Source organism: Pan paniscus, chromosome 10 (genome assembly GCF_029289425.2).
Source record: "Pan paniscus chromosome 10, NHGRI_mPanPan1-v2.0_pri, whole genome shotgun sequence".
Classification (NCBI taxonomy): domain Eukaryota; kingdom Metazoa; phylum Chordata; class Mammalia; order Primates; family Hominidae; genus Pan; species Pan paniscus.
In genome coordinates this window covers 44178046-44205377 of record NC_073259.2, presented here as the reverse complement: position 1 = coordinate 44205377, position 27332 = coordinate 44178046, and the positions used below count along the sequence as shown (strand labels likewise).

The window sequence follows — 27332 nt, the reverse complement described above, 5'->3', positions numbered from 1 at the left end:
ATGGCGCGATCTTGGCTCACTGCAACCTCCGCCACCTGGGTTTAAGTGATTCTCCTGCCTCAGCCTCCCGAGTAGCTGGGATTATAGGCACACGCCACCATACCCGGCTAATTTTGTATTTTTAGTAGAGATGGGGTTTCTCCATGTTGGTCAGGCTGGTCTTGAACTCCCGATCTCAGATGATTTGCCCGCCTCGGCCTCCCAAAGTGCTGGGATTACAGGTGTGAGCCACTGTGCCGGGTCTGAATCTTGGCTCTTTACATGGGGTTTTAATGAAAAGAGGAATGGAAGGCTGAAGTGGGGACCATCTTAGGTGTCTTCCTCCTCCCAGGGGGATGGATACATTGCCCCCATATGCTCTCAACTCTGCACATCTCTTGCTGTACCAGCTTTTAAGTACCCAGGCCACCCCTCACAGTGAACGTCTCCTCTCCCTCAGTGCCAGGGAGTCCACTGAAGAGAAGCCAGCCCCCTATTTTCACAGAGGCAAAACAAACACAAACCACACCAAGCTGGGACCACAGTTTTAAGGAGCTAGAGCCTAGCACTCCAACACCATTTATCCAACCACTTCCCACCCCACTGGGTTATTTTCCCCGGAGCCTCCAGAGCAGTGTCAAGAGAAGATGCAGAGATTAGTCATTTCCTCCTAATCGGGCTAAGACAGCTCTGCTAAGCTGCCGACTGCAGGCAATTCCTGATACCGTTAAAGCAAAGCAGCTGGAAAGGGCTTAGCCCTTTAATGCCGGCAGCTGTATCTTCACAGTGCGGCTGCTCTGCTGAGGGGCTGGACTCTGTCCAGAAGCACCAGGCGTTTAGCCCCATTCAATGTATATTAACCTAGGAGGAGAGAGCAGCCAGCTCCCTGGGAGGAAGGGAGGTGGTTCCTTTAAGCACCTCCACCCCCGGGCTTTGCTTCCTAATGAGAAAGAAAAATCCCAGCCCCTTTGAATCTCTCTCTACCAAAATCTGGACAAACTATCATCTCGCTGGCAGAAAGAGCTTTCTCTGTGGTGGGAGCAACTCCATTTTAAAAGCTAACCTAATAACAGATCCACTTGTTAGTTTTGACAACAAAAAGACTTTAGGTCACTAACCATGGAGGCTTATTCTCCCTTGAGCTGGTTTTTTTCCTTTGAGGTCTAAAGTAGTCTTCAGATCCCAGGTATGCATATGTGTGGACACAGCACACTGACCTCCCCTTCCTGGAGAGCACTGGGCCCTAGGGTTGATGAGGGAGAGTGCTGCACAGCCCTCGGAAAGCCCTGGCGCAAAGCAGGCTGTGAAGAGAGATCACTCGAAGACTCAAAGCCAGATGGTGAGCATGAGACAGGGTGAGAGCTAATGCCACTCAAGGGGAAAGCCAGTAAGTTAATCCACTGACACGTTTCTAGAAGCAGGCTGATGGCTCTGGCTCCGAGACTCGCCTGTCCTTGGCTTTGAGCATCAGAGCACACAGGATGCACAGGGGTGGCCTGAAAACAGACTGCCACCAGGAGCAACCTCAAGTGCTCACACAACTCATCTTGCTCCCTCCACACAGAAAACAGCCCTACATCACCAAGCCCAGGTCTTCCATTCTCCCAGACAACCATTAGGAAATTCTGCCCCACGTGCCGTCTCCAGCAGTTTGGGCCTCCCTGCTCTTTCTGGGTCATCTACTGAGAATGCATAATGAGAATGCATACTACATCCACATACATAGAGTCCTCAGTGCAATCTGTGGCTCTAGGTTGGGTGTGACTTACAAAGTTCTTAGGATAATGGGGAGAACTCCTGCAAAGTAAGTGATCATCTCTTTCTACAGCACTGCTCATTTTATAGTTGCTCACTTTGCAGAACAAGATCCTTCCTTGCATGGAATGTGAATAACACTGGCTCCAAGCAAAGGCCATTTACTAGTACTTAAGTACCTAATAATACACTTACAGGCCCCACAATGCTCTCTGAAGTCTGAAATAGCAAGCACCAGGGCTAACCTTCAGACTAAGCTGTAACTCCCAGATTCTAACCCCAGGTAAGCTACACATTAGTTGGTAGGAGTTTGAGCCAAATCACCTCTCTGAATTTGTTAACTGGGATAGTATCACCTGTCCTGCCCCACCTCCGGTGGGTGAAGTGAGATCAAGTAAGACGATAAATGAAAGCACTCTGTATATGGTAAATCACCATATTAAATTCCCTAGAGACTTTATGGGGAATCAGTTCCTAATTCCATCTTCAGTGATGACCAGAGAAGATTTAACTGGTGCTTTATTATAAGTCTAAATATCCATTTACATGTGTTTGAGCCTAGCAGAGATGGTACCCAACTGCGTGAGATATGAGAGTAATGCTGCATAAAAAACAATGCAGCTAAATGAAGCCTGGCAAGAGTTACAGAGGGAGAAAGGTAGACAAAAGGAAAAATTCCTGCTTCCAACTAGGAGTCCCTGAAAAGTAGCCTCCTTCCCCATCCCACGCAATTGCAGAGGACAAAGCTCCCACATGCTACAAGGTTATTCCTGGTGACGTCAAGCTGTCTTCCACCTGACTTTGTGAACACAAACGATCAACAAATACAGCTCTGAGAACCAGTGTGTAATAAACTACCCAAGTTAGGGACCTCCTGGCCTGGTGCCTTCACTTATTTACAAAATATACCCGCTACAGGGGGCATATTAAAAAATTACCAAGTTCTTAGGTTAAGTGGCCATTCTCCAAACCCTGTTTACACTAAAAGCACAATGGCTAACATGGCCCAACTCTGCATGCTTGAAAGCTTTTTCCATCAGTGGCTGAAACCTGAGTCATCACCCAGACTATCATCAAAGCACATTGATCAAGAACCTACTGTGTGAGCTGTGCCACCCTCACGTCTCACATCTGGGCATCCACACCAGTTCTTGCCCTGCTCGTGCTGAGAGCCTAAGAAAAGGTGACGCACGATTGAACCCCTTGGCATGCCAGGCATAGCAGTGGAGCCTCTAAATGCTTTTCCAAGAGGAAATCACTTACCATGTGTAATGTACATATGTGTGTATGTATGTATCTATGTAGTATTCCATTCTCACACTGCTAATAAAGACATACCCAAGACTGGGTAATTTATAAAGGAAAGAGGTTTAATTGACTCACAGTTCCGCATGGCTGGGGAGGACTCAGGAAACTTACAATCATGGCAGAAGGGGAAGCAAACATGTCCTTCACATGGCAGCAGCAAGAAGTGCAGAGCAAAAGGGGGAAAAGCTCCTTATAAAACCATCAGATCTTGTGAGAACTCACTATCACGAGAACACCATAGGGTTAGTAATCATCCCCATGAATTCAATTACCTCCCACTGGGTCCCTCCCATGACACGTGGGGATTATGGGAACTACAATTCAAGATGAGATTTGGCTGGGGACACAAACCATATCAATCTATCTGAAGCTAGATAGGTGTGCAGGTAGACCCTACCATAACAAAACAAAAGCAGCAAGCCTGGTATCTTTGCTCCCTGTACTCCCTCAGCTCTCCTTGTCATTTTGTGCTGCCTAATAATTTAAGCATGCAAGAACTGGCTGGGCACAATGGCTCATGCCTGTAATCCCAGCACTTTGTTGGGAGGCTGCAGCAGGAGGATCACTTAAGTCCAGAAGTTTGAGACCAACCTGGGCAACATCGTGAGACCCTGTCTCTATAAAAAATTTAAAAATTAGCTGGGCATGGTGGGGCATGCCTGTTGTCCCAGCTACTTGGGAGGCATAAAATAAATAATAAAATAAAAAGAACACAAGACCAATTTCAATGCCACAGGCTCAGTTCATAACCAAAAATGAGTACTTTTTTCCCCTGGTAAATCAATTGTGCACCCTAAACGTCCTCTGACCAAAACTCACATTCCTTCTTCTATCTCTGCAAGCAATGAATTCACCCTCTTAAGGAAGGATAAGTTGTTAAACACCCAGTAATAAACTCAAATTGTTGCAGCTGAATCCAACCATGTAATGCTTGCCCAGTTAGATAAACATCAAACTAGGGAGTCTTACATAGATCAGGGAGAATAAAGGTAAATATCACAACTTAAAGATTCTGTTTATTAGCAAGTGCGATAGTAAAATTAAACTGCATTAAAAGAGAGGAACGTCAGAAAGGGTTAGGAGTAAGAGATGGACTGATGGCTACTCCAAAGCACTGGACCCCCTTCCACAGCCCTCACATTGGGGAGGTATAATTAAGAAGGCCCTGGAAAGTCAGGCTGTTCCGCAGGAAGTACTGTTAAAGAAGTTGAAGGTGGGTATATATTTCCCTTTGCTATTATCAGAATTATTTTCATGGCTAAGGTCTCTTGGCCTAGCCCAAAAACTGAGCAAATGGTTGCCAACATTTGACACACAGGACCATTTCCTTTTTCGTTAATGGACCATTGGTTCCTGCATAGGGTAGCCTTGCCTTCACTAATGTTACACAATCCATTTACTTCCTCTACATTAGTGACTGAAAATGCACCTTGGGGAGATACTACAGAACAGCAAATATGGAACCAGGCCAACACTAGGATTGCAAAGACATAAGAAAAGAGGTAGCATCTAGGGCAGTTTTAAAAAACAAGGCCTAGCAGGCGTGTGTGAAAGGGGGTATAGGACCCATCCTCTGTCAATTTGCTGAGGCAGATGGGCCCTGCTGTGAAGCTGCCCCCTCCTGGGAAAAAAGCCAGTAGGTTGCCTCCTCTCTCCACAGTTACATATTAAGCCTACAACTGTTTACGTTCAATCTCAGATACATTCTGTTCACCAGCTTCAGAGTTCCAAGTGCAGGTGCCCTCAGTTAATCATCCCAGCTCACTCCAAAGTCACTTCCAGCAGTGAAGGATGTTCTAGGCAGTCAGCCAGCCAGAGGCAATTTTTTTTTTTTTTATCTGCACCATTCTGGTCCCTAAAGACTTGTTTAAAAAGTTGTTGTTGTTTTATTTTTTAAGTACAGTCACACACTACATAACGTTTTGATCAATAATGGATCCCATATACAACAGTAGTCACATAAGATTATAATAACCATAGTTTTACTGTACCCTTTCTATGTTTAGATACATAAATACTTACCATGCATTACAGCTGCCTACAGTGTTCAGAACAGTCACATGATGTACAGGTTTGTAGCCTAGGAGCAATAGGCTATACCATATAGCCTAGGTGTGTAGGCCACACCATCCAGGTTAGTTTAAGGACACTCAGGTTCACACAACAATGAAATCACCTAATGAAGCACCTCTCAGAATGTATCCCTGTCATTCTGCAACTCATGACTGTGGTTTCTTTAAACAAGACAACAGGCATAGGACAACTCTACAACTCCAGTTTGGACAAAGAGAGACTGGATGAGAAATGAAGAAACAAACTCCCGGTGGTGGTAAGCCTGGGGTGGGTCCAGAGAGTGGGAAATGGGGATGAACAACAGAGTCAAGACACTTTGAAGGAAGTAATTTTTTCTTTTTTTTTTTTTTTTGTGACAGGGTCTCACACTCTGTCACCCAGGCTGGAGTGCAGTGGCACGATCTCAGCTCACTGCAACCTCTGCCTCTCAGGCTCAATTTTCCCACATCAGCTTCCCAAGTAGCTGGGACCACAGGTGTGCGCCACCACACCCAGTTAATTTTGTATTTTTTGTAGAGACAGAGTTTGGCCATATCTCAAACTCCTGACCTCAGGTGATCCACCTATCTTGGCCTCCCAAAGTGCTGGGATTAGAGGCATAAGCCACCAAGCCCAGCCCCAGAAATGATTTTCTAAAAGGCATTGAAAATTACCTTGCAAGACAAGAAAACCAGCCTCATGTTCATTTTGAAAAAGCTATTTACTTTTTTTCCAAATATTATCCCAAATAGGTGTTTTACAGATAAGGGTCAATACGAAGTCAAACATTCTACAGAAGAAAATCATTTTTACAGACATTAAGAATAATTTTAACAGAAGAAAAAGCTCACATCTATCTAGATGTGGCTATGTTCCATGGGAAAATTTCAGCATCCAAAGTGCAAGGAAAAAATGACTGTAGCTTTTCTTACCACAAAATATTGACAATCTTCCCTTATAGCCTACTCTTTATTGTTAGTTGGGATGCCAAAGGACGATATATTGACCTTTAGAAGTTGGGCTCCACTGGACAAGGTTGGGGGTATGGGGGCCAAGCATCAGAATGAATTCAATTTTAAAAGAAAAACTGGCTTTGACCCCAAATGAACCCAAAGTTCAGCCAGCGGCACATCAGAGATAAATACGAGTTGTACTTTCACATTTACAAGGTTGTGCCACTCAACACTATTAAAGACCTAATCATCCAAATCAAAGCTACGCATACTCCCATCACTAGTTCTGTCCTCAATGCATCCCATTTTTATGAAAGCTCCATATTATAGCTCAGTTCATAATGGGGAATGAGAACTTCCAGTTCTTAGAAGGAGGCATCCTAAATCCTCTGGTCTAATCCTTTCTTTGCCCTGCCCTCCCACTTCCCATCCTGAGACAAGCTAATCTTATCAGATAGGTAGGGTTTCTGTCATTGTCTCACGGAAATCAGTTCTAAATGAAACTAGAGAAAGATCATTCTATGAGCAGCATTTGGCTTTAAGCCAAAGGAACAATAACCCCCTTCCCCAAAAAGAATCACAACCAATTCCATACTAACCCTTCTACCCCTGGAAAGATGTCTCATCTAAAAGCTCCCAACAATGACCAGCACAAAGTGCTGATATTATGTGACTTGAGGAGAAGGAAGGGGATATATATATAGTTTTAATAAAACCCTCATGCACAATTAAACTTGAGTAAAAGCCTGGAGAATGCTAAAAGTAGTAATGAGTACAGGAGGCTGCAGAGCAGAGTACAGATGTGTCCTTTCTTATAGTCAGTCAATGCTGGGAAGTAACAGGCAGATGTGACTTCACTTGAGCAATGGAGAAGCAAAAAAGTTGCCTTGTCGTCCTAGGTTAGTGGCAGACTTGCTTTTGCTCCCAAATCTACAATAAAAAGAGAATAAACTGGAAAAATATTCTATAAAAAATGGTTGAATAAACAACTATAATATTACTTGATATAACCCATTATAAGTAGGAAACCCTAGACAACTATTTTGCAATAGTTGCTTAAGTATTCTTAGTCACCAACAACGAGAGAGGGGAAATAGTAAAGACTTTCAGAACCTTTTTAAAGAAGGAATCCTTATAGCCCCACATTCCCTTTTAAAGTCTAGTTGCTAGCTAAAATCGAATGCAATTTTTCTTTCAATAAGCTTCAATATAATAAGAAGTCTAAGAAAGTAGTTGTTTTTTATTTCCTAGGAAGGCCAATTCTGCATACCTGGGAGTGTTCTTGGTGAGGGTGGAACGGACTCTCTGTGACAGGGAACTAGATGAAGGAGTCTTGAGAAGCTGATGTTCAGGAGTGGTCACAGGTCCCAGTAAACTCACTTCAAAGTTCAGACATATTTTTAAGAGAGGTGGGAAAAAAGAAGGCATCTTTTTAGATGGCTAGTTTTAAGCTGATTACCCTCTGAAGCACTTAAGGGCTAAGGTTAGACATCTAGCAAAGTCCCAGAGATCATTTTTGTCATCATTCTGTAACATACTAGTGTATCTTTTGAACTCAATGAATAGCTGACACGTCCTGATTTAGGCCGTTCTCTAACTCCACACTTCACAAATCTAACATCTAAACATCTGACTTTTAGCTATACTAGAAGAAGCAATATGCTCCCTTACAAGGAACTTGCAATAATGAAAGAATGGGTCTCCAATGCCAGTGAGACTGGAGTGAAACCAGCCTATTCATATAAAATTGTTGGTTAGCAATATAAATTGGCAAAAGCCTATAAGAAATTTAATAAATCAAGTTGGTAAAACATACCAAGATACATAAAAATGTTCAAGCCATTTAATTCAGTGATTCCCACTCTTAGGAATTTATCATTAAGAGAAATGCTATATTGACTATAGCATTACTTGTAATTATGAAAAACTGAAAAATGTTAATACCTACTAGAACATTTAAGTAAATGATTAGATTATACATGAGAAAAAGTTCTCACAACATGCTAAGTGAAATAAGAATGAATTATATTTAAACTATTATTTTATATATATATATATATATATATTTTTTAGACAGAGTCTTACTCTGTCACCAGGCTGGAGTGCAGTGGCGGGATCTCAGCTCACTGCAAATTCTGCCTCCTGGGTTCCAGCAATTCCTTGTGCCTCAGCCGCCCTGGTAGCTGGGATTACAGGCATGCGCCACCACACCCAGCTAATTTTTGTATTTTTAGTAGAGATGGGGTTTCACCATGTTGGCCAGAATGGTCTCAATCCCCTGACCTTGTGATCCGTCCACCTCAGCCTCCCTCCCAAAGTGCTGGGACTACAGGTGTGAGCCACCATGCCCAGCCTATTATATCTATATTTAAAAAACATATATCCATATGGATAAAGAAAGGAGAACATGGAAAAGCAAAAAAAAATTACGATGTACAATTATACAAATTTTCCTTTAATGTTAGAATTTTCAAACAGCTCTAGCAAAGGCAGGAAGAGGTCATATGACTAAAACTAAAGAGGGAGTCAAGTCCCTGAAGAAGCACATCTTGGGCCTTACCTTTAATATCTGGTGTCTGTGGTGTTGAAAAGGCATTTGAGTTTTCAATGACATGTAGGGGGTCAATGTTCTCTTGCTCCACCATCATGAACTGACTCCAATACTCCAGAGGCAAGGAAAGCAGGCGCTCAACCACCTAAAAGCCAGCAAATCTGTTAGCAAACTTCCAAAGCTCAGGGCTTCTCAACTGTCTTTCATGTTATCACATTACACAAGTTCACATACACACACACACGCACCTGCCTACCTTGGGTTGACGCTTGATGTCCTGTAACATTGTCACTGGGTCTGGATTGGGCACAGCATGGGCCACTATTGTAGGGCCAAAGACTTTAGCCAGATTGGCAACATCCATTTTAGTATGTGGACTCTGAGCCACTCTAAGCAAAAGAATATTAAATTAGAAGTCTTGCTCCTTGCTTAAATGCAGACCAAAATATAAATTCTATAAGAAAACAATTCATCCCTCATACTCCCAAACACTCAACCCACATTATCTTCCCCTTGGAAAAAAATTCCCTAACTCCCAGAACAAGTTTCTGCTGTACTCACCTCTGCAAGTGAATCATGAGGAAAGCTAATGTGTCCCTGTTGGCCTGGGGCAGTTCACCAATAGCTTGGTACATGGCAGCTATGCTGTTGTCTTCATCTGTGATTTCTGTAATTGAAAAGAAAGCACCAAGAGGCCTAGACTTCTTTCCCTTGACAGCGGGCTTCCAAGTTATCGACCACAAAGTCTCATCTATACAGTAAGCTTCTGAAACTCCTGATTAGTTCATGACTACATCAGACTCTAGTTTCATTAACAAGCAGGATACTGGCCAACAGCTCAATATTAGAAGTCAGAACTTTTAAAAAATCGGCCTTTGCAGTTAGGGAAAACAGTTGGCAACTGATGTGCTAGGAAGACAGGCATACAATTGCAGTGACTACAATTACCAAGAAGGTATTCATTCATGAGACATATTTAAGGGCCTACGATGTGCCAGGTACAAGTGCTAAGGATAAAGCAGAAGTAAACAAAGCCCTTACCTTATGGAACCTACATTCTATTGGTGGAGTCAGTCAAAAAGCAAATACCTATCAGGTAGAGTGATACATAAATGAAGAAAACAAGGCAGGCAAGAAGCTAGAAAGAAATGAGAGCTGTTAATCTAGACAAGGTTGTCAGGAAAGGTGTTTCTGGGGACAAGGTATATGAAGAGAAATATGAAAGAAATAAAGGAGCAAACCATACTGTATCTAATGTAAGAGCATTCAGGTTGAGACAACAAATGTGAAGGCCTTAAGGTAGGGAGTAAACTTGGTATATTCTAAGAATTGAAAAAGCTCCAGCCTAACTGGAGAGGAAGGAAAGAAAGGAAGAACACTGTACACAATAACGTAATGAGAAACGAAGAGTATAGGCAAGGGTGACACGCATACAGTTACTCATCCATCAAACTACTTGAGCACCTACTATGTTTCAGGCACTGTACTAGGCAGGAGCTAATAAAAAGAGTAAGGTGGCCAGGTGTGGTGGCTCATGCCTGTAATCCCAGCACTTTGGGAGGACAAGGTGGGTAGATCACCTGAGGTCAGGAGTTTGAGACCAGCCTGGCTAACATGGTGTAACACCATTTCTACTAAAAATACAAAAAATTAGCTGGGTGTGGTGGTGGCGCACGCCTGTAATCTCAGCTACTCAGGAGGCTGAGGCAGGAGAATCGCTTGAACCCAGGAGGCGGAAGTTGCAGTGAGCCGATAGCGCCACTGCACTCCAGCCTGGGCAACAGAGAAAGACTCCGTCTTAAAAAAAAAAAAAAAGAGGCTGGGCACGGTGGCTCACGCCTGTAATCGCAACACTTTGGGAGGCCGAGGCGGGCAAATCACAGGGCAGGAGATCGAGACCATCCTGGCTAACATGGTGAAACCCCGTCTCTACTAAAGATACAAAACATTAGCCGGGCATGGTGGCACACGCCTGTAATCCTAGCTACTCAGGAGGCTGAGGCAGGAGAATCGCTTCAACCTGGGAGACGGAGGTTGCAGTGAGCTGAGATTGCGCCACTGACTTCAGCCTGGGCGACAGAGTGAGACTCTGTCTAAAAAATAAAAAATAAATAAAAAAATAAGAGTAAGAAAAACTACTGCCGTGGAGGAATTCATATTCAAGTATTACATCTGCCCTTACCTGCTGCTTCCATAAAGGCTTTGTTAAGGCGAAAGGTCAGAAGAGGTTCTTTGAGGTTTCGAAGAAAGTCTTTTAGAAGGCTACAGATAGCATGGATATCATCCACTTTGCTGAGGAGGGGTACAGTTTTCACTCTGAGGAATTTCTCTTTCAGCTCTTTTACTGTGCGGTCACAGCCAGAGATCCTATACAGGCCTGTCTATTATCAAGATGACATTTTTATTTAAAAACCTCCGAATTAACACAAATAACAAATTCACTGTCTCCTACAGTTGACTCTTACCTCAGTCAGACCTCTTTGCTCAATCTCATTTACACAATGCACAACAATGGAGGGGATCATTGGAGAAGTCTGGGACACAAAGTCTGCCAGCATTCCCTGGAAAAAAAAGAGCTTTAAATTATTATTTACGCCATGTAGACCAACAGATGAAGACCACATGCGAAGAACCACCTCCAATCTTATTCTCAAACTGGGACATCATGTCTACTTTTACATTCCTATTCCCAAAGCATATATTAAAACAGAGACTCTCAATTATTTCCTACCTCCACACCAGGACTGATTTATTATCATATATACCACACTTTTTCTTTTTCATATATACACCACACTGTTATGTGAACAAGGAATAAGACCACCAGCTATAACTACCTCCTTCTCATCCACTCAAGGACAGCAGAAAACAAGCAATAATGAGGTTACAGGTATAGCCTTTAATATAAAATAATTTATTACTCTAAACAGATTTTTTTTTCTAACAGAAGAAAGCTGGAATAAGAGAAAAAAATTGTGTATACTTTCATTATTCTCAGTAAAAAAAATTATTTAACACATCTTATCACAGTTGATTATGACACAAACCTACCTGGAGGGGAGAACTCCATGGTTCTATATTAGAGTACAGAACATGTGTAAAAAAAATGTACAGGCGGCCAGGCGCGGTAGCTCACGCCTGTAATCCCAGCACTGTAGGAGGCCGAGGTGGGCGGATCACCTGAGATCAGGAGTTCGAGACCTGCCTGACTAACATGGAGAAACCCTGTCTCTACTAAAAATACAAAATTAGCCAGGCAGGGTGGCGCATGCCTGTAATCCCAGCTATGAGGGAGGCTGAGGCAGGAGAATCGCTTGAACCCAGGAGGTGGAGGTTGTGGTGAGTCAAGATTGCGCCACTGCACTCCAGCCTGGGCAACAAGAACAAAACTCCCTCTCAAAAACAAAACAAAACAAAACAAAACAAAACGTACAGGCATGGATAAGAACTTGTAAGATCAGGGGAAAATAATATTTGATTTGCTGAAGAGTAGGTAGGAAGATAGTCATTTTGATTCTTGCTAATGTTACTTACATAATAATTTTTTTTTTTTTTGAGATAGGGTCTTGCTGTATTCCCCAGGCTGGAGTGCAGTGGTGTGATCACAGCTCACTGCAGTTTCAACCTCCCCACCTCAAGCAATAGTCCAACCTAGCCTCCTGAGGAGCTACAAACACAGGCGCACACCACTAACCTGGCTAACTTATTTATTTATTCTTTGTAGAGATGGAGTCTTGCTTTGTTGTCCAGGCTGGTCTCAAACTCTTGGGCTCAAGTGATTTTCCTGCCTCAGCGTCCCAAAGTGCTGGGATTACAGGCATGAGCTACCACGCTCAGCAATAAATAATTTCTTAATGGATTTAATCAGTTTGGATTAAACTGGTTAAATATTTGGAAATAAGCAACTTCATTTTGATAACCTATTATGAAGTATGTCTAACATAAGAGCAAGAATAAAAGATAATTTTATCACAGATAAAATTATATGATAGCTGAGATTTGCTTCCAAGTAATTCATTGGATAGAGTCAGGAGGAGGCAACGACAGTATTGATAAATCAAGAACAGACATAAAGGCTGGGTGCCATGGCTCACACCTAGAATCCCAACACTTTAGGAGGCCGAGGCAGGCGGATCACTTGAGGTCAGGAGTTCAAGACCAGCCTGGCCAACATGGCAAAACCCCGTCTCTACTAAAAATACAAAAAAATTAGTTGAGCATGGTGGCACATGGCTGTAGTCCCAGCAACTTGGGAGGCTGAGGCATGAGAATCACTTGAGCCCAGGAGACAGAGGCTGCAGTGAGCCAAAGTTGCAACACTGCAATCCAGCCTGGACAACAGGGAAACTCTGTCTCAAAAAAAAAAGAGACATTAAAAAAAGAATGGACATGGCCAGGCGCGGTGGCTCACGCCTGTAGTCTCAGCACTTTGAGAGGCTGAGGTGGGCGGATCACTTGAGGTCAGGAGCTTGAGACCACCCTGGCCAACATGATGAAACCCCATCTCTACTAAAAAATACAACCAAAAAAAATTAGCCGGGCATGGTGGTGGTACATGCCTGTAATTCCAGGTACTTGGGAGGCTGAGGCAAGAAAATCGCTTGAGCCCAGGGGGGTGGAGGTTGCAGTGAGCTGACATCCTGCCAGTGCACTCCAGCCTAGGCAATAGAGCTAAAAAAAAAAAAAAAAAAAAGGACACAAGTTAGTGATCATGGAAGTTAAGTGATAAGAACCAGGGGTTAGTTATACTAATTTCTCTAGTTTTATATATGTCTGAAGTTTTCCAAAATGGGATGAAGGGGAGGAAGGAAGGAAGAAGAGAAAAGGAGAAGCAGGGAAGAGCAAGAAGGAAAAAGGGGCGGGGAAAGAAGTTTGGTTTAGAAAGGTATTAGACAGACAAACCCAAACAGGACTCTTCTACAAGTAAATATCTTACAATTCTAGTCATTATTTGTGGAAAGAAATATATTTGAGATGATTAATTTTAGAACAAAAACTGACACTAAGCCTTTGAAAGGTGAATAAAGAGGCCATAAAACAATGACGGCTTGCATAAGTCATACCTCTCCAATCTTGACAGGTGTTCCTATCAGGGTAGGAATGCAGGGAAGGGGACAGCGGTCCCGACATTCTGGATGAGAGACCACACGACAGTCTCGACACTTCAGAGATAATTTGCCAAATTTTATCCGCTTTCCACATGGAACACAGGATTCAGGTTTAATAACCTGGGATAAAACAGGGCAGAAGGAACAGAGTGATATGAATTAGAAAATTATCATCACCTTTTTTTTTTTTTTTGAGACCGAATCTCACTCTGTCGCCTGGGCTGGAGTGCAGTGGTGTGATTTCAGCTCACTGCAACCTCTGCCTCCCAGGTTCAAGCGATTCTCCTGTCTCAGCCTCCCGAGTAACTGGGATTACAGGTGCCCACCACTACGCCCAGCTAATTTTTCGTATTTTTAGTAGAGACAGGGTTTCACCATGTTGGCCAGGCTGGTCTCGAACTCCTGACCTTGTGATTCACCCACCTCGACCTCCCAAAGTGCTGGGATTACAGGCGTGAGCCACTGGGCCTGGCCTTTTTTTGTCTTTTTTTGAGACAGAGTTTCGCTCTTGTTGCCCAGGCTGGAGTGCAATGGCGTGGTAGAGGTTGGCTCACTGCAACCTCCACCTCCCGGGTTCAAGCGATTCTCCTGCCTCAGCCTCCCAAGTAGCTGGAATTACAGGCATGCGCCACCACGCCCGGCTAATTTTTATATTGTTAGTAGAGACAGGGCTTCTCCATGTTGGTCAGGCTGGTCTCGAACTCCTGACCTCAGGTGATCCGCCTGCCTCAGTCTCCCTAAGTGCTGGGATTACAGGCGTGAGCCACTGTGCCCAGCCATAATCAACTAACATTTATTGAGCACTTAGTATGTGCCAAAAAATTTTCTAAGCCCTTTAGACATATTTACATATGTAATTCTCACAGTAATCCCATAAAATAGGTTTTATTTTCTTCATTTTAAGATGAGGAAACAGAAGCAAAGAGAGTTTAACTTGTTTAAGGTCATCCCACTGGAAGGCAGCAGTGTGCGATAGTGGAAAGAACTTGTTTACAAAGAGCAGAAAACTTGGATGTTGGCAGGGCATGGTGGCTCACGCCTGTAATCCCAGCACTTTGGGGAGGCTGAGGCGGGAGGATCACCTGAGGTCAGTAGTTTGAGACCAGCCTGGCCAACATGGTGAAACCCCATCTCTACTAAAAGTACAAAAAATTGGCCGGGCATGGTGGTGGGCACCTGTAATCCCAGCTACTCGGGAGGCTGAGGCAGGAGGATTGCTTGAACCCGGGAGGCAGAGGTTGCAGTGAGCCGAAATCGCACCACTGCACTCCAGCCTGGGCAACAGAGTGAGACTCTGTCTCAAGAAAAAAAAAGAAAAAAAGAAAACCTGGATGTGAAATCTGTCACTTACTATCATGTGGCTCAAAAATGTCAATTAACTCCTCTGAGCCTCAGTTAATTTGCTTGGATTTTTATAAGGAAATAAAATGGTACAAAAGCAAAACATTTTGAAAATCTTAGGTGATATATTCAAGAAAAAATGTAAACATGTGTCACTAAAAACTACTAACAATGGGCCAGGCACGGTAGCTCATGCCTGTAATCCCAGGACTTTGGGAGCTGAGGCAGGGGGAGCACTTGAGCCCAGGAGTTCAGGACCAGCCTGGGCAACATAGCAAGACCAAGTCTCTACAAAAAATTTAAAAATTAGCCGGGCGTGGTGGCACACATCTGTATCCCTACTACTCAGGAGGCTGAGGCAGGAGGATTGCTTGAGACTGGGAGGTTAAGGCTACAGTGAGCTATGATTACACCCCTGCACTCCAGCCTGGGTGACAGAGTAAGACTCTGTCTCAAATAAAAAAAAAAAAGTACTAACAATTGCTTCAGAAAAGTTGGTCTCTTTAATTTAGTATTACTCACAGAATGGAAAGAAACTTACCTCTGTAACCAATAGTTACTTCTGGAGAGTAAAATTGGAATGAGGAAGGAAATTTGACATTTAACTTTATAACACTAAAGTATTTAACTTTATTCCTGGTATTTATTACTTTCACAATTAAAAAATTAAAACACAAACAGCAATCACAGATTTACCGTCTTAGAAACAAAGTCATGCAGGCGCATCCCTCCATTACTCTGTGGCGTGCCCACACTGTCTGTCTCAGTTCTTGGCTCCAGCTGCCTGCTGTTCAGGGTGGAGTCACTGTTCCAAGGTTGTAAAGTACCTAGAAAACAAGCAACTTTTAAGCTTTGTGTCTTAAGTATTTTGCTCCTTCTAAATTTTAGCTCCAATTTTAACTGGGAGATAAACAGTAATCTGTTATCATAGCCAAAAGTGAGAGCTAATGGCTATGTAAAAAAATAGTTTCAAGAAAAACTAAAGTTATGCCAGTGGGCTAGCAATTCAAAGGTAAAGCATGACACAAGCAGTTCTCTGGTCCTCGGTATGCAGCAGTAAGAAACTACCCAATACATCCAATCCCCGCCTCCGGAGGGTTCTAAGAAACCAACTCTCCAAAATTTTGCTAGTTGTTTTACACAGGCCAGTTTAGTCACAAATTCAATGGACCTGTTTTCCTTCGGCTCCTGGTCCAATACGGCACAGTCTCAATAGTGGACACAGCTTCGATGGGCCCGCCATCATTGGGAACAGTCACTGTAGTTTTTGCAACTATGGATTCATTCCCCTGCAACAAAAGTAGTAATGAGGAAAGACAAACAAAGAATCTAACTTACCCTCCACTATAGGGTATTTTGGAGCAGGTAAAAAATTCCTTAGTCTTAGTCAAGACTTAAGACCCCAGTCTGATACTTTTTTTTTTTTTTGAGACAGAGTTTTTCACTCTACCGCCCAGGCTGGAGAACAGTGGCGTGATCTCGGCTCACTGCAACCTCCGCCTCCCAGGTTCAAGGGATTCTCCTGCCTCAGCCTCCTGAGTAGCTGGGATTACAAGCATGCGCCACCACACCTGACTGATTTTTTTTTTTTTTTGAGACAGAGTCTCGCTGTGTCGCCCAGGCTGGAGTACAGTGGCCCAATATCGGCTGACTGCAAGCTCCACCTCCCGGGTTCACGCCATTCTCCTGCCTCAGCCTCCCGAGTAGCTGGGACTACAGGCGTCTGCCACCATGCCCAGCTAATTTTTTGTATTTTTAGTAGAGATGGGGTTTCACTGTGTTAGCCAGGATGGTCTCAATCTCCTGACCTCGTGATCCACCCGCCTCAGCCTCCCAAGTGCTAGGATTACAGGTGTGAGCCACCGCGCCTGGCCGACTGATTTTTGTATTTTTAGTAGAGACGGGATTTCGACATGTTGACCAGGCTGGTCTCGAACTCCTGACCTCAGGTGATCATCCACCTGCCTAGGCCTCCCAAAGTGCAGGGATTACAGGCGTGAGCCACCGCGCCTGACCTGAAACATTCTTATGTTGAAATCTGATGTTTGGCTGGGTGCAGTGGCTCATGCCTGCAATCCCAGTATTTTGGGAGGCCAAGGTGGGAAGATCACTTGAGCCCCGCAGTTCGAGTCATCCTGGGCAGCAAGGAGAGACTCCCCCTCTACTTTAAAAAGTAAAAATAAAGAAATCTCATACTTAAGAAGATAAACATAGGTCATGGGGGTATATATTCAAGCAACTAAGACTCACTCTGACAGTTGTTTACTTCATCAGAGTAATTCCATTCATATGGATAAGGATCCTACTGCATAGAAAAACTTTAATCAAAGGCCAGGTACAGAGGCTCATGCCTGTAATCCCAGCACTTTGGGAGGCTGAGGCAGGTAGATCACCTGGTCAGGAGTTCGAGACCAGCCTGACCAATATGATGAAACCCTATCTCTACTAAAAATACAAAAATTAGCCAGACGTGGTGGCATGCGCCTGTAATCCCAGCTACTTGGGAGGCTGAGACAAGAGAATCACTTGAACCTGGAAGGTGGAGGTTACAGTGAGCCAAGATGGTGCCATTGCACTCCAGCCTGGGCTACAAGAACAAAACTCTGTCTCAAAAAACAAACAAAAACTTTAACCAAACATCATGTCTCTCAAAACAATGCTGCAATGCTGACTCAGAGAAGTTTTAATGCTTGGGGCCAGTAATCTCTGTTACCTTGGCCTGACTATTCTTACCTGGTCTACTGCGGAGCCAATGGAACGAGTTTTCTTTACAGGTCCAGGGGGACCATCAACAAACTGTCGGCTAGTAGAGCGCTAGAAAGGAGACAAAGACCCGTAACTTTAATGCCAAGCAGATCTGAAGCACAGAAGATAAAATTATTCCATCAGACAACTTGGATACAGGTCCTGGGGATTAGGGCTACAGTAAATAACAAACAATGTGTTCTCTCTCTCTCTCTCTTTGCCTATTTCCACATGAAGAATAAGCTGTTTCAAAAGAATATGTTGTACAAAAATGCTCTAAGTGCCCTAGAAAAAATGAGCAAGCTGTGGAGAAATTTAGATGACACCACCAGAAAAAGTACAGCTGTAATCCTAACTAAGGACATGAAGTCTTGGAAACACATTAAGTACCCTAAACAAGCATACACAGATAGATCTCTATATATCCCATTATATGAAGCTTATATTAGAGCACAAAAGTTCTGTGTAAAAATTCATATGACAATTCAAAACAAACTTAAGTTTATCCTTTTCCACTGTATGAATGAATTGAAATGCAGCCTAAACAGTGAAATGGACAGGATTCTGTCCTAAGTTACTACTTCAAAGAGTACCAGTACTGGTTGGGAGCAGTGGCTCACGCCTGTAATCCCAGCACTTTGGGAGGCCAAGGCAGGTGGATCACCTGAGGTCAGGAATTCAAGACCAGCCTGGCCAACATGGTGAAACCCCGTTTCTACTAAAAATACAAAAATTAGCCAGGCATGGTGGCAGGCACCTGTATCCCAGCTGCTTGGGAGGCTGACGCAGGAGAATTGCTTGAACCCGGGAGGCGGACGTTGCGTTCAGCCGAGATCGCGCCATTGCACTCCAGCCTGGGAAATGAGCAAAACTCCGTCTCAAAAAAAAGAAAAAAAAAAAAAAAAGAATATCAATACTGTCCCCACAGCATGAATTCATTTGTAGTATGTGCTTAACAATGGCTAGAGCAACATGTCAGGAATGCAGTATCATGGCAAAATTTCCAAAAATAACTCCATTATTACTTTAAAAAAAAGACTAAACAAACCATACATACCCTCTTTTCTCTCTTCTTCAGTTTGAAAGTCTTCACCAAAGAAGAGTCCCAATCCTGTTGACAATTACACTGTATTAATTTCTTTTTTTGGTTAGGCCATCCCTAAACCCTGTGCAAATAAATTTACAGAGAACTTTAAAGGCTTCTTCAGTCAGGCTACCTAACGTACAATTCGGGGAGGGTTAGAGAAGGAAAGGTCTCAAGTGTTGTAGGTATAGAGCTATAGTAAGTTAATGTGCTTTCTTTGAAAAATTGAAGCTATTATAATAAAATCAGGAATCAATACCACAGAGGCAAGAAAAGGTTAAAGAATCAAATTCTGCCGTATTTCCAGTGGCTGATCCTTTATTTCTGATTATTTTTGTAATTAGTTTTAGAACTTACAGAATGTTAGGCACTATACTGATCGTATTAGATGTGATTCTTGCCCCCAAGGGATTGCCACTGTCTAATCAAATGCTCTGCATAATATTGCCACTTCACAAGTTCCACAGTTGCCAGGCGATGGCTCACGCCTGTAATCCCAGCACTTTGAGAGGCCAAGGTGGGCGGATCATGAGGTCAGGAGATCGAGACCATCCTGGCTAACACGGTGAAACCCCGTCTCTACTAAAAAAATACAAAAAAATTAGCCAGGCATGGTGGCGGGCGCCTGCAGTCCCAGCTACTCGGGAGGCTGAGGCAGGAGAATGGCATAAACCCGGGAGGCGGAGCTTGCAGTGAGCTGAGATTGCGCCACTGCACTCCAGCCTGGGTGACAGAGTGAGACTCTGTCTCAAAAAAAAAAAAAAAAAAAAAAAAAAAAAGTTCTACAGTTTAGGAACTTAGGCCCTAAAACGTGTCCACCACTGAAGAACTATTTGTCTTTTATTGTGGTCTCATTTCAATTCACCTATTTTAACTATTTGCATTCATTTTAGTAGTTACCTGTGATTTCCTTACTCCTGATCATCCCTGAAAACAGTATCTAGAAACAGTGGTATACAGCAAATAATAGCTTAGCTAAATAAATTTAACTTCCCCAAGTCATGGTCCAGTAATTTAGTTACTGGTTGTTTGATTCAGCTTCAGTTACAAGAAATATCGTATCATAGGTCTAGCTCAAAAATCAACTGATAATATGATCTAGTTTTATTATATATTCCAGACCTCCACTATATCATTCCCTATTTGAGAAAGGTGATGCCTAATATTTTTATCTATAAAATGGCCGTATTTTCCCTGGTCAAACACTGAATCTGAACAGAAAACTCCTAGCCATGTAACAAGTAGTTGTCACCTGTTTTGCTAAACCAGAAAACCAGTCACCAAAAACTTCCTGATTTGTTTTGTTTGCTAGTTTTCAGCTAGCAACAGAAATCAATGAACTATATCAAAGACTGTATCAGGAGATGACCTTTTATGCAGAAGCATCACTGTAAGTTAAAAGAAGTGTGCCGCCCCATAAAAGCAGGGCAACAAATAGTTTAACATGTTAACCATTGTTGATGAAAGCATTATATAGTGCCTAGAAACTCTAATCACACTTTTCTGGCTGAAATCCCAGGACCTTGGTTTCCTTCTAATTGTGAAGTATGACTATGCTTTCCCCAAGAACCAAACTAATTCAGAAATAAGGCACAAGTCTATTTAAGAGCAGCAAATAAACCCTGACGACATACAGTCTTGCTAATATTTTTATTATTAGCTGGGGCTTTAATAAGTCAAAATATAATCAGTTAGTACATGTGGCATACAGAGATCTATTAAATGAACTCAACTTATGCCAAATTCTGAATTCTATATTCTCACTTCAGAAACTAATATCTAAGCCAGTCTCTTATAGCTCATGTGGATTTATATTTTAAATTGCTACCTCAGAATCTATAAGACATCAACTAATAAAATAGTAATGTAGGATGTTCAGAAAAGACAGGAGAGATATTCCTGGGGAAGCAGAGGTAAGAAAAGTAGGTAATTCTCAGAGATCAAATGTTTATTACCAGTGATTCATCAGTCTTGTCAAAGCTGATATCTGATAAAATGGAACCAGATTCATCAATGGTTGATAGTCTAGATCAGTGAAACAATACAACGTTAGACATGGTAGACTGTGGAATGTAAAATTCACCAACATTCAGAACAAGTCCTACTGGTCAGGTAACATCAGTTAATTTCATAGCAAAATCTTCACTATAGAGACAATTACAATCTCAAACCCTGTGGTAGGCTACTTTGTATGGTTTCCACGGAGGAGTGTGTGCGCATGAGTACAGGTGCAACACAGTTGCTTTTTCAGCAAAGACCTTATAAGGGCAGTTGAAAGTTAGTCAGGGTTATGGGTGCTATTCTCTACCGAGTTTGTATTACAGGCTACTCCAAATTCACAAAATCAAGGGAATGAAGTTTAATTTGATCCCAACTGTGCTGGTTTCTACAAACAAGAGTATTACCCAACAGGCTTAAGAAATTAAGCCTGTACATCTTCTTAGTTATAAAGATTCCCCATAAAACAACCAGGCAACAAAATAAATAGCTGACCTTTCCCTACATATTGTACTGGGGATGTTAAATTCAAAGCCTGGTTGAGACTATTTTAAACAGTGGTGCAGTGGAACCAAAATTATTGTCTGGTCTTGGCTCACAGAGGCCTTTCTAAACCAGAAGAGCTGTAAGAGCTCTCTGGAGAGTAAACACTGAAAGTATTGCTGAACTGCCACTTTCATCTTTGGGTTTCTTAGCAATGCACAGGATTAGTTATTGATGTGCAATTTAGCACCAACATCAAAATTTTATCCATGGTGAAACAACATCCTTAGGAAAGATTTAAAAATAAAATAAAATAAAATATACAGGGACATCCCTGTGCCTTTATTCCCCACCTACTCTCCCCGCAAAATCTTTTTCGGCTTTTTTCAGCACACATTCTAGAAGAAGTCTATTTAAGAATTCAGATAACAAGAATATCTGACAGCTGTGTTGCTTGTGATCGGATAACAACAGATGCAGTTCCTCCACCTTTTGTTCCCAGCATTGCTGCTGGATGGTTGGCCTCTGTTGAGAAAAGCCAGAGCTGATTTTTGCTCCTCGCTTAGTTGAATGCTGCCAGATGTGTCACACATGAGCATCTCTCGAATCAGCTGAATCTGTCGTTCCTACAGACCAAAGCAGAGTAAAACATCATAACTAGCCAGGGGAGAAAGCTTCACCTCAAGTTTATGGGACAGGCAGACCAGAAGACATTAAAATGCAGCATTATGCAAATGGGCCTTCAGGAAGGCTGCTACACCAATAGCATATTAATTCACATCAAACCCAGATTGTGTCTCTGATTTCTGACTGGTAAAATGAACTACATCTAGAACAGCGAAGTTTCTGCTACAAGACTTTTGGATTAACCTGCTAATCCAAGAGGAGAATAATGCAAAATGAGAGTCCCAAAATAGATTTCACATAGCAAAAACACTTTAGTGTCATTTTATCAGGACAAATATTGGCTTCTACAGATCAAAGCAGCCACCCACCTCTCTAAGTAGTGGAGCAAAATGCATTAAAATGGATACAAAGCTATAATGCACTGGAACCAGACAATTTGAGTTTACTGAGGCATCTAACACTGTATACCAAGATGGATTAGTCCCTCCCAGTAAAGGCTTTCCTTTGCACTATGACCCATCCTGGCACATCAAAATGATAGTGTTCTGTGTCAGTCACATTGCTCAACTGGTTGAATACATCTAGCCTTTTACCCTGAATTAGAGAGGGGTGATGAAAAGAAGAGTCACAGTTGTCTTGCCTGTATGTATGACAAAGTACCAGCTACTCATGTAAGGATGGATATTCCGGGTAGCACTTAAAATAAACAATGAAGGATGGCCAATAACTTGTGACAGATCAAGTACGTTAGGATCTCCCTCCCTCCCTTTTCCTCTAATTCTTTAAGTTCTCATTTGAAATCTGTCTGTTAAGTAAGTTTCAAGTCTAAGTGACAAAAACATTTAAATTTCAAATTATGAAGAACAAGATTCCTAGTCTGCAATTTCAGCTCTAATCATGGGCAAGCTGTTAAAGAACAAGTCACTTTCAGTTCTTTAATGTGGAAGAAGAAACTAGGTATATTTGGCAAGTGGAAACTGTCAGACAATGCCTTCCCCCTCCTGCATCATCACTGTTCTAGCATGGAAAACAATACACACCAGCTTTTCGCAGTCAGCCTCAGCTCTCTGTCTCCGTTTGATCTCTACATCCACCTGATTACGTGCATGCTTCAGCTTAACATCCAGAGCACTTCGCTCAGTCTCTGCTTTCATCAAAAGATCTTTGTATTTCCCCAGCTCATGGTCAGTCCTCTGCCACTTTTTACGGAAATCCTCAAAGTCCTTCGCCAACTGGATAAATTCTGAGGAAAGGGGGAATCTTTAATAATTCAAGCACCAAACAGAGTATAACTGCTCTAATAAATGAGTCCTACGGTTAGCTTTATTTGAAATTCATAATTAAGGAACCAGCTGAACTATGGGCAAATCCAGCTGAAAATAACTAGGAGCAGATCCTGGATATGTTTGTCACTCTGATGAGAACTTTGTGGGTAGCAATTCCTATTTCAATAGGCCACTTACTTTTGGCTTAGCCAGTGGCATCTGCTATGGAATATGTAACTCATTAGTCACCTGGCTCCAGATGTAACACTAACACTGAAAGCTCCTGAACAGAAGGCAATCAAAGGGGGATACCTTTGGGGCAGCTGTCATGCACCAGGACAGTTACAGCTATAAAACAAAAACAGTTTCCTTTACAGTCACGCATTGCTGCACCAGAGAGATGTTAAACAGCAAATTCAAATGTAACTGCTGTAATATGCTCCAGTAGATGTAGATTAATATTACAGATGTCTAGACCTACAATTCCATTTGGCTATATAATTATATAAATATTGATTTGAAAGTAAAAAGCCAATTTGCTTTTGCTGTTTAACACTGCCCTGAAGGGTATGTAAACATTCCAGTTGAAAAAAAAAAACAGGAAGAGAAGATCAAACTAGCTTTTGGAACATCCCTGATAGCAGAATGTGAAGTCTCTTCAAATGTGTGCAAAGAGAACATCACTTCCAAGGCAGCATCTCAAAGGAAGAAGATAACCCTGTTGGCATTCATTCTTATCTCCTGCTATTGGCAAAGCTGTTCTGCAATGTATTTGCAAAAGTGCCTTACAATTTTCTAGTTAACCTCCGTCTATCTCTAAGGATCACTCTCCACCAACATCAAGGAAGAAGGTCTCAAGGTGTACATCTGCTGCTGGTCAAACTAACCCAGTTTACAACTGAAACTAGGCCAAATTCACACACAGCTAGCAGATTCTTAGGTAGTAAGGGCACTTTTCCCCTATGAATTTAACCTAAAAGCATAGAAACAACACATAGTCCTTTTTAAACAATTTTAATCATTTGACCAAATATCAAACTTACAAACCAGGATACCAATTTGTTCCAGAAAAACCAAGTCATAAGGAAACTTTAGTTTTTACAAACCACAAATTTCAGCAAAATAGGTTATTATGACCTAGTTATCTTAAACAATGCGAACATCAACAATTAAAAAAATATTACAATTCAAATAGTTTTAAGAAATAATATGCTGGGTTAGTTAGTCTGGAACATACTACTTTTTTGTGGGTTTTTTTTTTTAGCTTAAAGAAAAAAACATATATGTTTGCAAACTAAATACCGTACGCATACACACTCAAAATATTTACCGAACTGAAAAACAATTTTGAGAATAAAAAGATTTTCATCTGACCTAATTTTGCTGGTTTGTTTGTTCTTTAGGATACTCCTTTTATTAAATTACTGCTTCAGCTTAGTTTAAGTCAGACCCAAAGCAGAACATTTACATACCTGATTAATATATTACTTTTTGTGTGTGCAGGTGAGAAATGTGAAAAAAAAAAAAAAAAGATATTACTTTTTTTTTTTTTGAGACAGAGTTTCACTCTTGTTGCCCAGGCAGAAGTGCAATGGCGCAATCTTGGCTCACTGCAATCTCCGCCTCCCAGGTTCAAGCAATTCTCCTGCCTCAGCCTCCTGAGTAGCTGGGATTACAGGTGTGTGTCACCATGCCCAGTTAATTTTTGTATTTGTAGTAGAGACGGGGTTTCACCATGTTGGCCAGGCTGGTCTCAAACTCTTAACCTCAGGTGATTCACCTGCCTTGGCCTCCAAAAGTGCTAGGATTACAGGTGTTAGCCACTGTGCCCAGCCTACTTTTCACTTTTGAGACAGTCTTCCTCTGTCACCCAGACTGGAGTGCAGTAGCACGATCTTGGCTCACCGCAACCTCCACCTCCCAGGTTCAAGCAACTCTCCTGCCTCAGCTTCCTGAGTAACTGGGACTACAGGCGTGTGCCATCACACCTGGCTAATTTTTGTATTTTAACTAGAGATGGGATTTCACCATGTTGGCTAGGCTGGTCTCAAACTCCTGACCTCAAGTGACTGACCTGCCTCAGCCTCCCAAAGTGCTAGGATTATAGGCATAAGCCACCACGCCCGGCCAAAAGATACTATTTTTATGTACAATTCTGCTATGAGCAAAGTTTGCTGGGATTGGGTCAGAAGGCATTTTGGGCCATAGATCAGAAAAAATTTTGATGTTGAAGACCAATAATCATGGCACTGTTTTGGTCAGTTGGTGAATCACAATTCAGCTTGGTACTAGCCTGTCATGAAGTGCACATTAAAAGCTTTATAAAATTCAGGCCGGGCACGGTGGCTCATGCCTGTAATCCCAGCATTTTGGGAGGCTAAGGCAGGCAGATCACTTGAGGTCAGTAGTTCAAGGCCAGCCTGGCCAACATGGTGAAACCCTGTCTCTACTAACACAAAAATTAGCTGGGTGTGGTGGTGTACGCCTGTAATCCCAGCTACTCGAGGAGGCAGAAGTCGCAGTGAGCTGAGATCGTGCCACTGCACTCCAGCCTGGGCAACAGAGTGAGATGCTGTCTCAAAAAAAAAAAGATTTATAAAATTCAAATTACAGTACCTCCTTTAAAAAGTTACGTACACCCTAAACTATGAAGTGCCCCTATCAAAAAGGAAGAAAGAGAAGGGAAATTTCCTCAAAACAAATTGAGGGTGATCTTTGATTTATTTAAAATTTAAAAATCAGGATTTGGTTCATAGCTCAGCAAGCAAATTTAAGTGGGTCCAGAAATCCTGATTTTTTTTTTCCATTTACTCCCGGAGGCCTTTGAACAGGCTCTTCCATTTGCCTTCCCTACTACCCTCTCTAAGCTTCTTAAAGACAAAGACCCTATGTCTCCTTTGCTCTTTTATCTCCAGTGTTGTAACCTGCCTAGCACACAGTAGACACTTGAAATAATCTGTTGAACAAATGAATGAATGAAAAGCCGCTGTTCAAATTAAATTTACCAGCATCCAAGACCACCTTACCAGTTTAATCAAACTTACCTCCCACCACTATGCAATAAATACCCCTCTAGCTAAACCAGTCTGTCCCTGCCCCCAGAACAGAGGCATTCCTGCCTTCTCGCTTGTGACCAAGCTATGCACTCCAAATGGAATGCCCTACCTACTCTTCTTTACATACCCATTTACCAAGTCCCATCTGGTCTGTGAATCTTTTCCTAATCAGTTTGCTACACATTAAATTTTTCTAGATTACCCAAAAGCATATATTTTGATACTTGTACTATCTTCTGTTTCATGAGAAAAAAATCCTGTCTCTGAAACTAAAATACCGTAATCTTCTTGAAGACAGGCAATATGTCATATATACTTCATTATTTCCTACTATGCATAGTGTAGCACAAACCTAGTATGTCACTGGCACACAACAGGCACCTGATAAATGTTAAATTATACTTATTCCTAATTTATACACCAATGATTTTTTTTAAAAAAGCTCAGGCAGCTTATGAAAAATTAAAAATAGAACATAAAAACTGTGTGGACTGGAGAAAACAAGACAACAAAATATGCTATTAAAGTCATCTTTTTTAAAATATTAACTTTCATTCTGATCTTCCTGTAACTTGGACTTAGCTCTCTTTTTTTAACTTTTTTTTTTTTTTTTTTCTTTTTCAAGAGATGGAGTCTCACTGTGTCGCCCAGGCTGTAGTGCAATGACATGATCTTGGCTGACCACAACCTCCACCTCCTGGGTTCAAGCGATTCTCATTCCTCAGCCTCCCAAGTAACTGGGATTACAGGTGAATGCTACCACGCCCGGCTAACTTTTCATATTTTAAGTAGAGATGGGGTTTCACCATGTTGGTCAGACTGGTCTTGAACTCCTGACCAAGTGATCCACCTGCCTTGGCCTCCCAAAATGCTGGGATTACAGGTGTGAGCCACTTTGCCCGGCCCGGACTTAGCTTTTTAAAAAACAATACAGGCCAGACACGGTGGCTCACGCTTGTAATCCCAGCACTTTGGGAGGCCAGGGCAGGTGGATCATCTGAGGTCGGGAGTTCGAGACCAGCTTGAC

General features: G+C 42.2%; 2 protein-coding genes across 9 annotated transcripts in view; one reads left to right on the top strand and one right to left on the bottom strand.

Annotated features, from left to right (window-relative positions):
- AQP6 (aquaporin 6) overlaps nt 1-27332 on the top strand; it is a 43599-nt gene that overhangs the window by 10787 nt on the left and 5480 nt on the right. The window lies entirely within an intron of this gene.
- RACGAP1 (Rac GTPase activating protein 1) overlaps nt 5797-27332 on the bottom strand; it is a 36265-nt gene continuing 14729 nt past the window's right edge. For 7 of the 8 annotated variants that reach the window (XM_008951194.6, XM_008951195.6, XM_008951201.5 and 4 more), the window contains 15 exons: nt 23025-23227; nt 21847-21983; nt 20832-20901; nt 18850-18903; nt 17781-17861; nt 16219-16336; nt 15744-15874; nt 13662-13826; nt 11064-11159; nt 10781-10979; nt 9160-9265; nt 8855-8987; nt 8608-8743; nt 7318-7426; nt 5797-6977 (listed from right to left, as the gene is read on the bottom strand). In XM_008951194.6, coding sequence (XP_008949442.2) covers nt 6902-6977; nt 7318-7426; nt 8608-8743; nt 8855-8987; nt 9160-9265; nt 10781-10979; nt 11064-11159; nt 13662-13826; nt 15744-15874; nt 16219-16336; nt 17781-17861; nt 18850-18903; nt 20832-20901; nt 21847-21983; nt 23025-23227 — 1814 coding nt within the window. In that variant the 3' untranslated portion in view covers nt 5797-6901. The remainder of the gene's footprint in view (nt 6978-7317; nt 7427-8607; nt 8744-8854; nt 8988-9159; nt 9266-10780; nt 10980-11063; nt 11160-13661; nt 13827-15743; nt 15875-16218; nt 16337-17780; nt 17862-18849; nt 18904-20831; nt 20902-21846; nt 21984-23024; nt 23228-27332) is intronic. The other variant, XM_008951202.5, reaches the window with a different exon arrangement.